This window comes from Dromaius novaehollandiae, chromosome 21 (assembly GCF_036370855.1).
Source record: "Dromaius novaehollandiae isolate bDroNov1 chromosome 21, bDroNov1.hap1, whole genome shotgun sequence".
Lineage (NCBI taxonomy): Eukaryota > Metazoa > Chordata > Aves > Casuariiformes > Dromaiidae > Dromaius > Dromaius novaehollandiae.
In genome coordinates, this window is record NC_088118.1 from 6,900,200 (window position 1) to 6,916,088 (window position 15,889).

Sequence of the window (15,889 nt, forward strand, 5' to 3'; positions counted from 1 at the left end):
GAGGCACATGCAACTGCCTCTAACAAGGTTAAGTTGATCTCTGGAGAGGGCAGCTCTGCTCCAAGGCTTAGAGCAAACCCAGGAGACCAATTAGGTGCTTCCTGTACACATCAGTCTGCATGTCTAATCCAACATAATTCTTATCTTGCCCTCCTCGGGGGACATCATTACAGCGGCCAAGAGCATTGTGGGCAAGGCAAGCTCTAAGAGCCAGAAGGTGACCTGCTCCCAGGTCTCCTAGGCTTGAAAACACCCCTGGCAACCTGAACGCAGCCAGAGCTGCACCTCCCTGTTCAGTAGCCCACGGCAGGGAGAGGCGGTGGGGGACCGGGCCAAGGCCTCCACTCACCTTTCATCTTTGGGAGCTGGAAGAACTCAGCCTTAAAGCCAGGGAATCTCCCCTCCTTGTTGGTAACAAGTGTGACAAACATGACGTTCCGGGAGGACAGGAAGGTCAGGTTGTAGGAAGGGGCATAATTCCCACAGAGCCTAGGAAAAAAGAAAAAGGAACGGACAAAATCCATTAGATGCACAGATGCTAGATGCATAGAGAGTCCCGGGCAGCACAGATGAGCCCAGAGCAGGGACATGAGCTCAGTTACCAGCAGGGCTTTCCTGAAGACCAGCATCACCCTGCCGTCTCACACCAGGACTTAGTGCCATACAGGAACCTAACTCCTTTTCCTCCCATCCCGGGAGCTAACGTGAACCCCTCTCCCTCCTATCTCCTCACCCAAGGGGAAGGAGGGCCCAGCCCCAGGGGACTCACCTCACCACAGCATCATGCTCCACAGGGCTCAGAGTGTTGTACACCTTGATGTAGTCACTCCCCTCTGTGCACTGCTCCAGTTCCAGAGTCTTGAAGGTCAGGCTGATGACGTAGTTGGCATCAGCTCTCAGTGTCCAGTAGCAGACAGCATTGTTGGGATACGGGCTGTTGGGGAACCCTGGCGTGGTGAAACTGGTGATCTCCCCTTCCTTGGCATGGAGGGCAAAAATGCAGCTATCTGCCCAGGAGAACAGGGAACAGTTAACAGGGCAAAAGAGGAGTAAGAAAGGTCTTTCCTCCGGGTGCAGGTTACGAAGCGGAGGACAGCTGAGGCCTGGGAGTTCTGTCCTGTCTTTCTCTGAGATACAGAGTGCGGCACTCATGTTATTCCTCGCCTGCCTGCAGGCTGTCCCTAGTGAGATGCCAGCACCGTGCTCTCTCCTGGGGAGTACCCTTCCTCATCCCCCTCCATCCACACCGTGAGGCACTTGGGAAGTGTAGACTGTGCCACCCACTACTGCTAGGTAACACTAGGGCCTGTACCACACTATGGCCAACCCCAAATCAGCTCTGAGCAGCACATGCAGGTCTGCCTCGCACACACTGCACCCTTCTTCAGGCCCTTTCCCACCCTCACGAAGGAAATAACCACCCCAGAGAGGCCCTGGGATGTAAAGAGGCTATTAGCAGTGAGACTGAAGAACTCTACTTACTGTCTCGCGAGGAACGAGCTATGCTGGGGTCAACAGCTGCAGGAGGAAACAGAGGCGGTGTCACCCTTTGGGTTGTGGTTAGTCTCATTTGGCCGTGCTTGAGGGGTGTCTACCTGCAAGCTGGCCAGGGGAAGCTGCTCCGCTCCCACACTTCCCAGGGAGAGCCCCACTGTGGGCTCTGGGGACCCGAGAGATCAAGCTCTTCCTCTGCAGGAGGAAGGATTTATCCCTGGCCCTCTCCAGACAGGTTTAGAGGAGAACACAGAGTTCGGCTGAAGGGGAGCAGGCCACGCAGGCGTCCCCAGTCTGCACGGGCCACCAAGGCTGTGCTGGTACAGCAGGTCAACCCCCGCAGCCAGAGGCACCCAAAGGAGGGGTGCGATGAGCAGCTTATCCGCCCAGTGAAACGCCAGGCACCTTGTGTGCGGTGCTCCCCCCTTCCCCTGCCCCGTCTCACGCTGAGGCCCAGCGACCGCGGAGCCAGCACTCACGGAAAGCGACGACCGACTCCACCTTCAACACCGGGTTTCGCAGCCGGGGGTTCAGCCTCTGGATCAAGCTCTGCTTGTCAGCCATGGCCTTGTCGAGGGCACTCTCCCGGTACTTGGGGACAAGGAACTCTGACCAGTAGTAGGCAATGACACTGCCTTCACTGCAGGGAAGGGCAATTATGCGGTGAGAGCAAGAACAGACACGGGAGGGCCAAAGTACCACAGAAAGGGGCCAGGCTCCTTGATAAGCCATTTTTGGAGGGTGGCCATGGGGAAGGGAGAGTGTCAATGATAAGCTAAACAAACTGCGGGCCAGCAAAGGCCTCTGCCAGCCTGGAGAGTCCCTCTCCAAGCTGCCAGGCACCACCCACCGTGTTTTGTGAGGCTCTGCTGCACCGTGCCTTGATTTTCACAAGACATCTCCCTCAGCACAAAGCAAGGCAGACTGGCAGAAAACAATACTCTGGCTTAGCAGAAGGCTTTTCAGGCTGCTTTTCCCTGTCCACCCTTGACCAGGCCGCTCAGCATGGCTACTGAGGTGCGTCCGTCCACAGGGGTCCAGGAAAGAGGGTCTCAAGCTGTGTGAGACTCCCAGCATCGCCTTCCTCCACTCCCAGCCCGGGTTCAGACGGCACCTCCTCGCGCTCACCTGAATGCAGTTATTATTGTCTCCTTGTGGTAAGGACCGATATCTGCATGACTCTTGTAGATGTCCTCCACCTAAAAGGAGTTTAGAGAAGGATGTTCAGCAAGTTTAGAAACAGGGAGGGGGGGAAGGCTAAAGACAGAGCTTCAAGCCTGTCATGGAAAGTCAGGGCATGGACCAGGCACCCCTGGGTTGCAGGAATCTGCAGGGGCCAAAGGGTGGAAGAGGAGGAGTCAAAAGCCCCAGAAGTCCCCAGACTCTTGCACACTACAGCCCCGCTCTGACTCAGCTCTCCCTGCTCTTCTCCAGGGGAAGCACAACAAGAACATAAATCTGAGGGGAAAGGCAAGACCTGCCACGTCTTCGGCACTGAGGGCGGACGGCCCTGCAGCTGGCTCCTGCCTCAGCCCAAGGCCTGCCACCTGCTCAGCTGCGGAGCTGCTTTTCTTCTCTGACCCTAAACACCAGACCTGACTGGTCTGCCAAGCCTGGGATTCGCCCAGCTGGCCTCATATGGCACGCTGGGTCTCAGGGGCAGGGAGATACCGTGGCACTGGGCTGGTGTTTGACAGCGGGACCTTATTAAAAGGCATGCTCCCTGCACACAGCCCTGTGCGCCACGCGACTCACGAGGACAGGGGAGACTTAGAGGTGTGAGAAAACTCCCAGCAGCCTTATATGCAGGATCCCTGCAGTCACAGGGCAAGAGAAACACCCAGGCCTGCTCAGAGCGGGAGGGATCCAAGAAACCTCTTACCGTGCTCTTCACCTTCTTGGCGAGGATGGCAAACTCCGGGGAGCTGGAGTTCTCGTAAGCGTCGAGGAATTCCCAGTTCAGAACTCGCAAGTGGCCATTGAAAACCTTCCGGACGGCCACGTTCCTGTCTGGAAGGTAACATTTCACAGAGAGAAAGGCTGTCAGAGCAAGGACTGCAGCACAGCAAGTCCCCAGTGACAGGGATCGGGGCAGGGGGTGAGAAATGGCATCCCCCCACTTCTGGAGCTGCCTGGGGCCTCTCGGTGTTACTGCAGCAGCTAGAAAGGACACGTGTGAGCAACACGTGGTAACTGAATCACTTCCAAGTTCAGGGCAGCGGGGATATGACCCACTGCATTGCCCGACGTGCCACCGCCCAACCCTTCCAGAATTAGCTGTGGCTTAACATCACACTCACATTTGAAGTGCCAGACCAGGAGGCCAGTGACAAGAGAGACGAGTAGGAAAACGACGAGCACGATGGTGATGACTATCCATCGCTTTGGGCCACGCTTCTCCACCTTCTTGGAGTTCATAGCAGGGAGGAACTCCACCCCTTCATCCAGGTTGTTCATGTCCTAGGAGGGGAGAGATGGCAGAGCCGTGAAAAGGCCATCCCTAAAGCTCGGCTCAGAGAGGTCCAACAGTGAACAAAATTAGCACCCAAGTCATGCACAAAGGATAGAGCAGAACTATCTGTCAAGTGCAACTCCCGTCCTGCGGCCTCAGAGCACCACAGAGAGCACAAAGCATCCCTTGGTGCCAGCAGCTCCGCGGTCACCTCCCACCGGGACGAACCCTGAAGGATTCTGCTTGCAGACACACAGCATCAGTAGGTGACTTTTCATCACGCACAAACACCTACTTCCTTTCTGGGCCTCATCCAAGGTGATCAGTTCAAGCAAACGCTGGGGCAAGTCCACACACACCCCGTGACCGTGGCACGTCACAAACGCAGAACCTCCAAGATCTCTGCCCTCCGGCAGATGAAACTGCTGCCAGAAATTCACCCCTCCAAAATGCTCACTGTGTGACAGGTGTGTCACCGTCACAAGCTATAAATAGCATTCCTGTAGAAGAAGAAACCGAGCTGCTTCCACCTTTACATTCACACAATTCTTTGCATGTTTCCTGGTCCGACACAGAGCTCCTATATTTCTGCCTGGGATTTCCCTTCAGGGCAAACACCAGTTAAAAGAAAGCAAGCAAAAAAATTGGGAAACACACAACGAATCCCCACAGCCCATTCCCAGCCAGACTTCCAGAAGCAAACATTTTGGCTAAGAAAGAACAGCTCTTAAAGGCAGCTACCCAGTAAAGAGGAAAAACATCTGCCATGCGCAGCTATCGCAGGGCTCAGAGGGAAGGAACCGTGCTGGGAGGCAGGACTCCGGGCTTCGGCGTCCCACGGCAGTAGGGCCCTGGGCTAAGCGGCCGCTCAGCTCTCCTGGGATTGGGATATTCCTCCGGAGCGGTGCCTCCCACCGGGTGAGGGTCCAGCGGCTCAGGGAAAGCGGCAGCCAGAGCCCCACCGTGCAAGCAGGCAGGCTGGATTTGCAGGGGTCCCGCTCGGCAGGCGCACGCGCTCCGGAGCTCCCAGCGCAGTGAGCCAGAGGCAGGCATAGAGTTTGAACCTAAGCCCACCGCAGAGCTGCTGCCCCACGAGAGGAAGGTCCCCGGCACAACCCAGAGCCCCGTATCAGCTGCGCACGCACGGGCAGGAACGCGGGATGGCAGGGAGCGTCAGCGAGCCCTTCGTCAACCGGAGTTGCACTTTCACCAGCCCGGGGCCCTCGCTCACCTGCCCTCCATCCTTGCCCTGCCCAGGTACCTGCTGCCCGTAAACACTCCTGCCAGGCGGAGAATCGGAGTAGCACTTTTCATCCTCAAATCAGAGCAAGGTGGAGAGGGACACCCTCCTTCCCATCTCAGCATGCTCTTGATGAGACAAGCTTGCCTCGCGTGTCCACTCAGACCACAGAGAAAGGAGGAGGGATTACCTAATGCTGTTCTTACAAAATCTAGGGTGTAGCTGAGAGAGAGGAGCCACAGGTCAGCAGTCTGGAGAAAACCACAAACCTGAGAGAGGTTTCAGTCCCACCTTCCCTGCCCTCCAACATGAGCAGAGCTCTTGCAAGCAGCTGCAGACCTGACCGGGCACAGACACGGGGCCTTGGAAGACAGCAACAACGCGGCACCACAAAGTGCCGACTAGCACAAACTCACGGCATTCAAACACAGTTCCTACGCTTTGGAAGAGGTAACTTTGTCCCCGCAAGCACGATGCCAGATCAGATGTTGCCAGTCCTCTCCCAGCTAGTATGAGAGCCCAGGGCTGACATAAACATATACCAACTGCTCAAGCTACCTTGACTGAAATGCCACAAACTCGCAAAAGTCAGAGGAAAAAAAAAATCAGCAAAGAGCATCAAGTCACCAAGGACAGAGAGACCTCCGAGCACACTACGCTCTTGCTCCGGCCCCAGCTGACAAGCTGCCCTCTCTGCACTTCTGTTTGGTGCCCTGGCTTTATCACTTCATCTTCCCAAACCTCCCCTTCTAGGATAGCCCAGCTCCTGCTTATATCATTCACCCACCCATTCTGCCCTTTCCTTAACCCAGCCTCTGTCCCTTCCTGCCATGTCCTTTCCTCCCACAGCTCCTCCCACCCTCCTCGCCTCACCAAAGCCTCTCCTCCCTTAAGGATTGGCCTGGGCCCTTTATAATAAAAAGAGACAGGGCAGGGGAGGCACCTTACGCCCCATTTGCAAAGGGCTGTGTAAACAACCCTCTGCGAACACTTACTAAAAGGCCGTCAAGATTAGAGGAACATATTAGTCTTCACCTCATTTACTTTCAGAATAATCTGAATTTATCATTCGACAGCTTTCCACCACAGCATGGCAGAGGTGAAAAAAGCCCTCATTCATTTGGGGATCTGTTACTTACTTCATCAGGTGGAGCAAAAGGAAATGGCCTGAACCACACCAGCTCTGAAGTGCCAGAGTGTGTCTGCCTTCAATATCGAGCCCCCACCAGAAGAAAAGACCTACCAGAGCCACAGAAGAAAATCCCATGGGGGATATTAGCCACCAAGCCATTCCCCCCACCTGGCTTGGGAAGTCCTGGAGCTGCAGGTCACCGGATCCTGGGAGCATTCACCAGGGACACATCGCTGTAGCCTCTTCCAGGCAGTCGCTACTGACCCTGTCAGACACCGAGCAAGACCCTTGCTCTGATCCCAGGACGGTTCTTTCGCTGACCCTGCAACCCTGCCAACTCTCCCGGGTGTATCTTTACCTGTGATGTCCCTTCTGTCAGGGCCTTTAAGTTCTGCTAAGGCACAAACTGCCGCTGCCGCTCTCTTAAAATGGAAATAACTGTTTAGCTTTCACAATCACACAGATAAAAACTTGAAAACGCAAACCAAGGAAACTTAAGTCAAGAAATTGTTCATTTAAAGTCAGGACTGCCTTAAGCTTGACTCCCCATCTTTGAACATCCAGGAAGAGCCATCTGGCTCCCATCGGTTTCCAAAGCATACAAGACATCCCCCCAAAAAGCCCTCTGCTTGGGACCCTTCCAGCCCAGCCCTGCCAGGTAAAGAGACTAATCTGGCCGCAGATCTCGCAAGCATCTCCCACCTCCCACTGTGCTGCCGCTTGCAGAGCCAAGCCTTCCCATGACTTCCAATAAGTCCTGCTCTTTGCAAAAGAAAGGTATTTAATTTGCTTCTAACACCTGCGGGAGCCTGCAGCAAGGAAACAGCCCCCAGGGCTTAAATGATGTATCTATTCACAAAGCAGCAGTTTGCCCAGACTTCCTGGGGTCAGCGAGAGAAAGCTGCCTGCCCTTAGCTCAGAGAGGGAAAATAGTGTCCGTATTTGTTCTGAGGAACAACTTTGGGACACAAGCTGTTAAATCTCTGCCTTAATAACACACTCCTCTGGCAGGGGTAGAAGCAAAATGACACAAAGAACTCGGGCCTGCTCCGGACACCGGGAGAGCAAAGGATGCCTATTCAAAGCCTCGTCTCCCTAGGAAAGCATGATAGCAATGGTCTATCGCCATCTGTACTGCTCACAGCCCTTCCAGCGTCCAGCCGCTCATTACACCGAACACACAGAGAGCCACAGTCCTGCCCCAAAAGAGCTCACCGTGGGGACAGCATCACTAAGCGGAAGCGATGTACTCCAGGCTCCAGAGCTCCGGCCTTTCCAAGGAGGAGATGCGCGGCCGTATCTTCCACGACTGCGACCGCTCCGCAGCCTGCAGCCCCAGGGCTGAGCATACCTTCAGCCCTCTGCAAAATCCCCCAAAATTCGGTTTCAGCAAGCAAGGCGAGGGCACCAGACTGTCTCTCAGACAAATCTGGGGCTCAGTCGCGGGTAGGAGATCCTGCTCTACAAGACTCAGCTCCATGGCTGAAGCACTTTAACACCCTCTTAGAGCTAAAGGTTATGTCTTTGCAAAGAGGAAACTCTTGGACAGGAGCAATTAATCACTGTGATTAAACAGGAAGGAAAATACAGGTCCCTTCCCCCGTTACGCACACAAACATGCACACCTCTCTTGTGGCTTCAGCACAACCAAAGGAAGTTAGGCAAGAAAACTCAGAAAGCGACCTTTCTTCTGAGAATTTCTCTGCTCCTCTTGGAAAAAAAGAATTAAAGATGTTAAACCTGAGCATGTTTCCAGTGTGTCACTGTCAGTTTGCCCTTGTTCCAGAGCTGAGACAGCAGTGACATCCACAGCACCAAGGGTAATTAAAGGAGTGTGGAGACTCTTCGGAGATTATTATTATTATTATTATTATTATTATTACCCCTGTGTAAGTGCATAAGCAGTCACGGAGGTTGTGTTACTTGCCAGAAGTTGCCCAGTGACCAGAGGGGTATATGAGGATGGATCCAAAGAGGTTTCTTTCGCTGTCCTCCGTTTTGAATTCAAGATCTCACCTTCTCCCTTTCTGACCCCTTATATACACCATTATAGGCCCCAGCCTCCTCCACAGGCATCCGTATGAAACCACTTTGAAGAGCCGTTGCATGCTGCAGGCTGGGTAAGCAACCGTGATCCCAGGCTCGTATTTTGCCAAAACTAGGCAAAGGATCTGAAGCATCCCGCAAGCACTACAGGAATGTTCAACTGGATTACGCCAGAAAGATTTCAAACGAGGCCCCTTGTCCAGGGCTCTGAGTAAGAGGCTGAATCTTCCCTGTCTATGCTCAGCGCAAATAAGCACCCATTTGGCCTCAGCGTCAGACATGACGGGATCCACACGGCACCGCACCAGCGTCTGCTCCACGTGCCGTGCTCCTTACTGCACTACACATCCCCTTTGGTGCTGCCACTGCTGCCCATCAGGGAATAGTAGCTCCTCTACGGCACCGGCCACCACTTCTCAAAACTAGACAGAAACCAGCAGAGACCAGAGACAAAAAGCAAGAAGTGGTCAAAAGATCATAGTTACAGCGAGAGAGACACAACTGAGAGTTTATGTCCTTCAGCCGCAAGCTTGCAAGCACACTTCCCTTGCATCACACATTCCCTTTCTGGAATACCTTCATCACAAGAGCACGTACAGATGTAAATTCAGGCCAGAGGATCTGAATGCATGTCCCGCTCTCACCTCATCCGTGACTCTCCAGGAACCAGTCACTAGCACAGAGTGACTCAAGGTCTGAGTCTCCCATCATTCTCACGGAAACTATTTCAATAAACGTTAATAACAGAAAACCTCCCGTGATATTCTCCCCACATTAGTCACAGCTTCAGTTACTTCCTCTTGCTCCTCTTCACTCAGTCCTCACCATCAATCACCCCAGGGATCTCTGCTGGAGGAAGGGAGGTTCCAGATTAGAGCATCGGCTAGGCTGGTTTGACCGCTGCAGCCATGCAGCGTCCTGGGAGGAAAGTCACATGCCAATGAAGTGAAAGGATGAGAAAGACATCGGCCAGCCATTCAGCACAGCGTCAAGCTCCTGCTGCTGGGACGAGGAGCCAGGACACATCAGCACAGGATCCCCTGGCAGCAAAAAGCGCTCTCTGTACAAGAGTGAGGTTTTCTGAACAACGGTAACCCTCAGGGGCACAGAGGGAAATACCCTTCTCCAAGGCACCATGTCCCACTCCATTTTACAAATGGGACAAAAGGGAGCATCTTCTACACCAGAATGTGCCTGGGATTCTTGAAAATACCTGGGAGGGACAGAGGGGAAAGAAGAAGAGTTAGGAATTAAAGTGCTAAACTCCCCTTGGGCTGCCTTGAATATACAAGCCTTTTGCTGAGCTGGAAGAGCAAGCAACAGTCCAAGCTGACAAGAGCTGAGCCTAAAACTGGTGGTCTAGTGGTCAGAGCCCCAGGCTGGGAACCATGGTGCGGTGAACCAAAGTATCCTATGTGATCCCAAACAAGTCCTTCTCATCTCTACAATGCTTTGATAATCCACTGAAACAAAACCAAGGGTCGGGGCTCTCACATTCTTCATCTGGTTTTACTGGGTCCACCAGTTCTTCTGTGCCTCAGTTTCCCCAAGTAGAGAGTCAGTGAGGAAACTTCGAAAAGGATTGTGCACAGATAAATTTATAGAGTGCTTGGTGGTCTCCTGCACACAACTCCTCAGAGCAGAGAGCGTGGAGAGCAGCGAATCCTGTGCGTAAACAAGCCTCCCCACTCTTCCTCTGTAAACCAGACACATAATTTATTTTTAGATGGGAACTGTAATCTGCCTGACTGGACAAACCAGAAGATGCAGAAGTGACTAATTCTGCCATCAAGAAATCCAGCAGGCACACGGAGGTGGTGGGAGCTGCCACAGTAGACTCTGGGCTGGAAATGCTTTACTGGAAAGCAGAAATATCCTCCAGCAAAGGCCAGGAAGCATCACAGAGTAGAACTCCTCAGGATAAGGGTTTCTGGGATGTTTACAAAGCACTGGTCCATTTGGGATCAGCATCTCCCACACAGGGTGATTCCTGGCTTGTTTGCAGGCTCCAGCAAGACAGCTTGATGTAGGCCAGGCACCAGAAGCCCTCACTGCTCTCCGCTCCTCCTTCCCCTCCCAGATGTGCACTACTCTTCTCATTCAGCATCTGTGTCTAGCTCACTGGATGCCGGCCCATAGAACTACTGGGCTCCTGGCTAGGAGTTTCACCTACCCTTTATCACCAGTGGTTAATTTATACGCCCAGGACAACAGGGTGATGGGGCTCAGCTGCTTCCCTAGACCTTTATCATATTCCAGTCTCAGCTCATCTGTCACAACGGTGCTCAGGGCCAAGACGCAGAGATCACCAAGAGAAAGAGCCTGTGTGCGACCAGGGCAGTCTCATCCAGCCCTGCAGCCGGCACGGCTTGAGAAGCTACCTCTCCGTAGCCTGGGTCGCTCACTCTGCTCCAGGACCTGCAGGTCCAGCATGTTGCACAAGACCCACCACCTCACAAAAAGTATCTGGCTGAGAAAAGGAACCCATGCAATCGAAAGTGGGAGATGGCCTGGGGGAGGACTGCTTGGATGAAGCACAGTAGTTGGACTATGTGGCTTGACTCCTGTCTAGTAATTACACCCTTCAGATCCTAGCCTGCGTGTCCAAGAGGCAGTTCCCACCTCCCCTTTTCCAGCCACACCTGCCTCAGCTGGTGTTTAATAAAAACTAAAATATCACATGGGCAGTTCAGCGCTGGAAAGGAGAGGAATAAAACCCACCAGCTCCTCAATCAGCTCAGGGTACTGCCAACAAGCCAGGCTCAGACCTTGGCACACGCTGGCCTTTGAGGTCAATGAGCTGGGCTTGTAGATCCCTCATTCCTGCTGAAGGGAGACTGCCTGTCTCAGAATGAGCTACGTCCAAGTAAATCCAACTGCTTAGCTGAACCGAGGGGGTCAGCTGCTCCCTTCGGCATCAGCGGCACAGCTCCCTTAGGCTTCTATTTGAGCAAACAGTGGGCAAGATCACATCACATAGCCTTTTCCCACTGCAGATTTTGTGAAAATATTTCATTTTCTCAAGCCTGAGACTTTCATATAATGACCTGATGGGGGTGGGGGGCTACGGAAAGCATCACTTAGGTGATATTTTAACTGTCCACATTCAGGTGGCTAAGCCAGGAGCCAAGTAAAGGAAGAGAAATGGACCTTTCCAAAAGGCAGTTTACATCTTGGGCATCCTCCAAGGCTTTACTATGTACAGCTAACCTGCTCCAGGGCAGAGAGAGACGAGAAACTTATATTTTCAAAGCCTGACTGAAACAATACTTGTCTGAAATTTCCCAGATTATACTGAAAGCCAACACCAGCTTTGTAGTGCTGGCATAATAGGAAACGACCCTTTTCCCATAAGAAAAAGATCTAAAAGCTGCTGACACATGGTGTGCACAGTATGCAGCTCGCTTCACCCAAGCACCTCAAAGTACAGCTACACAACTCTTGAGATCGACTCCTGCCCCAGCCCTTGCAGAAAACCCTGGTGCTGTTTCAGGAAGAGATCATTATTGTTTAGCAGAGTCTCAGGAGAATAAACTTCTCAGAAACTCTTGATAAGAAGAGCATGGAAATAGCATACACAGAGCTAAGTTTTGTTTGTTGAGGCATACTCATGCTGTGTTGCACCAACACGGACAGTAGGGCCCTGAAGAAACTTTGCCAGCACTTTATTTTTCTTCTTCAGTTCCTTATTAAGGGCAATTGCGCTATAAAACGACGGCATCTGACCTAAAGAGGGAATATGGAGCAGGAAATAGGGGACACACAGTCCTCCAGACTGCTCACCTTCCTGGCACAGAGGGCATGTGCAATAGGGAAAGATATAAGTCACACACCTATTTCAAGTCATAGGCTCAATTCTCTATAGCATTCGATCACCCTGTGACCATCCTGAGTCATACGAGAAACTGAATTCCATTCTGTTTATTACAGAAGAAACTAAGTTAATGTTTGCACAGGACAGCACAGACTTGGCTCGCTGCCCCGGATCAGGCTTACCAAGGCAGCTGTTTCATGCAACACGGCAGCTCATGGAAGCACCCACACTCCTATCTGCCTTTCTGTTGCAGCAGAGACTTTTACAAAAAAGCCCTCATAATTCTTGGGGGGAAGCGGGAATTAAAACCACCTTACATGCCTGACACACGCAGCTTTAAACCACGACACTCTTCCTTACAGTATACTTATTTCCAAAGACCAGAAAAGAGAAACATGCCACGGATGTAAATAGCTTATTCAAAATACTCTTAAATCTTTCCCGGTACGGAAAGTACTGTTTGAGCAACAAAAATGCGCTCAAGTAGCCTAACCAAAACAGCTGTGCTCCAGACCTGGATGGAATTCTCCAAGCTCATCACTGCACTTCACTCACACTCTCTATTGACTCACAGTTTTGAGGTTCATCTGGCCCAAGACATCTGAATGCCTGCAGCCAACAGCAGGGAAAGACTAGCATCTGCTACTAGGCAAAGCCTTGTGCGACCAGCAGAGCATGGGCTCAAGAGGCCTCTTGGTCTGAGCTTTCACAAAGGGTATCTCACTCAAGGCATCTTTTGCAGGTCAAATGTCCTGTCTGCTAATACTTCAGCATCACACTGAATAGGCAGCAGTCAATCAGCAGCGACTTTCTTCAGCAGAACGCATCTTTAGGCTAGCAAATACGCAATTATTTCAAAACAAAACTCTCAAACTCCCTGCCTCCGGCAGGGCTCCACGGGTGGGTGGAGCAGGCAGGTCCCTCGCAGGGCCGCAGAACCACCACCTTTAACGTGCTGCTGCTCTGGGACAAATCTATCCCTATCACCAGCTGCGTTAGCTGCCCTCCCTTCTGCCCCCGTATATCGGCCAGATATCGCAGGAGCTTTGTTTGCAAGGCTAGTCCCGGCGGCCTTTGGACGGAAACGGCCGATTCCATCCTGGGCAAGGCGAGAACCTTTGGTCCAACGCATTCCCCATGGTCAGGCCCTCAGCACTCTCTCTTTGTTCCCTCAGGAGTTATACGAAGTGATCTTTTGTTTGCAGAGCAAAGGTCTCGTGCGCTCTCGATCGGCCCCAGCCCCTTTCTCACTGAGCCTTCCTTATTCTTGTTTGCCTTTGGCAAGAACAGCAGTAAAACTGGCCTGAGCAGCAGCTCAGCTACCAGTCACTTCACGCTGTGCGAGAGAAAAGCTCTGCACCTTTCCGAGGAGGAGCAGTAGCTTCCCCTCACACTGTGCGCAAGAGTTATACAGCTTCTCTGCCACAGGAGGAAACGCAGTTGTTGCAAAACGCTTGGATTTGCTCCACCATGGTATTTACAGGGAGCCAAGTCCAACGACAGTTGGCCCACAAGGGACAAACTCCTCAGCTAAGATTACTTACTCTGAGGAGGGCAGCTGATGCTAATACAGGTGCAATCTTGCGAGAGGTTTGCCAAAGTATGTCCTTTTCTACTGAGTATTTTCCCCCAACATGGTAATACCCAACTGCTCGCTGGGCCCAGTCAGCAGCAGCCACAACGACTAGTCCCACACCAGCCGCGTGCAAAGACTGGCACAACGAAAGAGGTCGAGACCAGACTGGCGGCAGCACCCTGGGGGCAGCTCTTCCAAAAAACCAGCCCTAAGCCCTTCCTGCTCTCATCATCACCCAGGCAGCCATAGGCAGCTGGGCGGACACGCGGGGACAGACGGGAGCTCAAAATCGAATGCAGATCTTCAAAAGTCACCGCAGCAGTCAGCGTGACTGCAGCAGAAGTCTTCACACAGCAGCTGATCTGCCGGCCAAGGTCTGGATGCTGTTACGGACTCCGGACAGACATTCCCCCCCTTACGACCCCAAAAGGAGCAGGGGAAATGAGTCACAAGACTGGGCAGCTGGGCTGCTGGGCAGAGCTGAACACGGCACTGCTCCACCGTCCCCCTCCACAAGCATCATCCCTCGCGATTTAGCTCACTTTGTGGGAGCAAGCGAGCAAGCAAAGCTCCAGCTGCTGACGCACACAAACCAGCCCTGCACTGTCACAGGGCAGCCTAGCTCAGCTCTCACATCCACCTCAGTCAGATCCACCTGATGCCCAGAAATGGCTGGTACCTTCTCTCTACACCCGCAGGGAGAGACTCCCAGACCAGATCAGCTCCTTTTGCACGAGGAGGGACGGATGTGGCACGCTCCTGCTTCTTGCGGCTCAGCCTTAGTTTGAAGGAGTCCCTCGAGCATCCAGCTCTGCAATGAAGGTTTCTCAAAGGCACGTCTGTCCCACCGGCACCGCCGTACCAGCAGGGCACTCCGGCTCCGCCGGCCTCGCACACCAACCTGTTGTCAGGAGAACATCCCAGGCAGCTCTGCCTGTACTTTGCACCGTGATGTCACCGCAGCCTGGCCAGGTGACAGGCACCCCATGCAGAACAGTATCAGCGAGAGCAATCCCCTCCTTACTTTCAGCAGTCACTGCAGCCCTGCTGCACAAAAGACCACATGACTGGAGGCCAGGCAAACTCCTTCTCTTGCTGTAGGCCGACTTCCTCATCAGTGCTAAAGGAACTGGCCCCTTCGCCACCGTCAGACAACAACGGCTAAACCCAGGCCTCAGAGATCTGCCACCAAAAGCTCCCAGGTGAGCTAGAAAGCACTGTTTTCATACTGCGAGTCCATTTCCAAACCAGCTCTCTAGCACAGAGCAAGCGCTGTCCGCCCAACCCCAAAACGTAACGATTTGGAAGGCTGTCCCGACTGACCCTCAACCAGGAAGAAGAGCCAAACCGCGGCTTAAACTCGCTTACTTTCGGAGCATGCAAATACTACACCAGTTAATTAGCAAAGCCCCAAAGCCCTCGGTTAAAGTGAGACCTGCGGAAGACTAGAACTGGTTTAGTTGGATCTGTTGCTAAACAACACAGGTTCATTCACTGTAAGCAGTTCACCTCTGCGTAGTTTATCTTTACTCATGTCACCGCAGCCTAGTTTATTTAAGCTGAATTTAAAATCATCGGAGCTACTTTCACACGGACAGCAACACGATTTAACATCAGAACGAACCGCTACGCGGTGACAGTCAGGACTTTCCCTTTTCCAATGGAAAATCGGGCTCAGAGGCCACAAAGCGCCCCGTTCTCCTGATCTTACCTGATGGTGGAAATCAGATCGGGGCTGCAGAGGGGGAAACGGTGCCTCGGACCCTGCTGCCGTCCAGCCTGTAACAGCTCACCCACTGTAGCAGCTCACCCACTCACCCCCACCGCCCGGCGGCCCCGGAGCCAAAGCAGCCGGGCCCGACCCACCAAAGCGGCCCAAAGGAGTCAAAGGAAGCCGAGACCCGCCGCCGCCCCCGGGCGCTGCTCACCTCGGCGCGGGCGCTGTACTTCATGCCGGCGGCGGGGGCCGCCCGGCCGCGCTCCATGCCGAGCCGCGGCTGCGGCGCTGCCCGGGCCGCCTCCCGGCGCCGCCTCCCGCAGGTGCGGGCGGAAGGAAGGGAGGGAGCAGCGCGCCCGGCCTCCTCCGCCCGCTTCGCCCCGCTGAATCGAGCCGGGAAGATCCTTCCTCTCTTTCA

General features: G+C 53.4%; 1 protein-coding gene across 5 annotated transcripts in view; it reads right to left on the minus strand.

The window, feature by feature from the left end:
* The window catches only part of ST14 (ST14 transmembrane serine protease matriptase), a 37,048-nt gene that overhangs the window by 8,764 nt on the left and 12,395 nt on the right, over positions 1–15,889 (minus strand). For 2 of the 5 annotated variants that reach the window (XM_026097300.2, XM_026097299.2), the window contains 7 exons: positions 3,795–3,954; positions 3,377–3,504; positions 2,623–2,693; positions 1,974–2,134; positions 1,483–1,518; positions 770–1,007; positions 350–489 (listed from right to left, as the gene is read on the minus strand). In XM_026097300.2, coding sequence (XP_025953085.2) covers positions 350–489; positions 770–1,007; positions 1,483–1,518; positions 1,974–2,134; positions 2,623–2,693; positions 3,377–3,504; positions 3,795–3,954 — 934 coding nt within the window. Of the gene's footprint in view, positions 1–349; positions 490–769; positions 1,008–1,482; positions 1,519–1,973; positions 2,135–2,622; positions 2,694–3,376; positions 3,505–3,794; positions 3,955–14,433; positions 14,638–15,465; positions 15,544–15,682; positions 15,816–15,889 lie in introns of those variants that run through there. The other 3 variants (XM_026097298.2, XM_064524323.1, XM_026097301.2) reach the window with 3 other exon arrangements.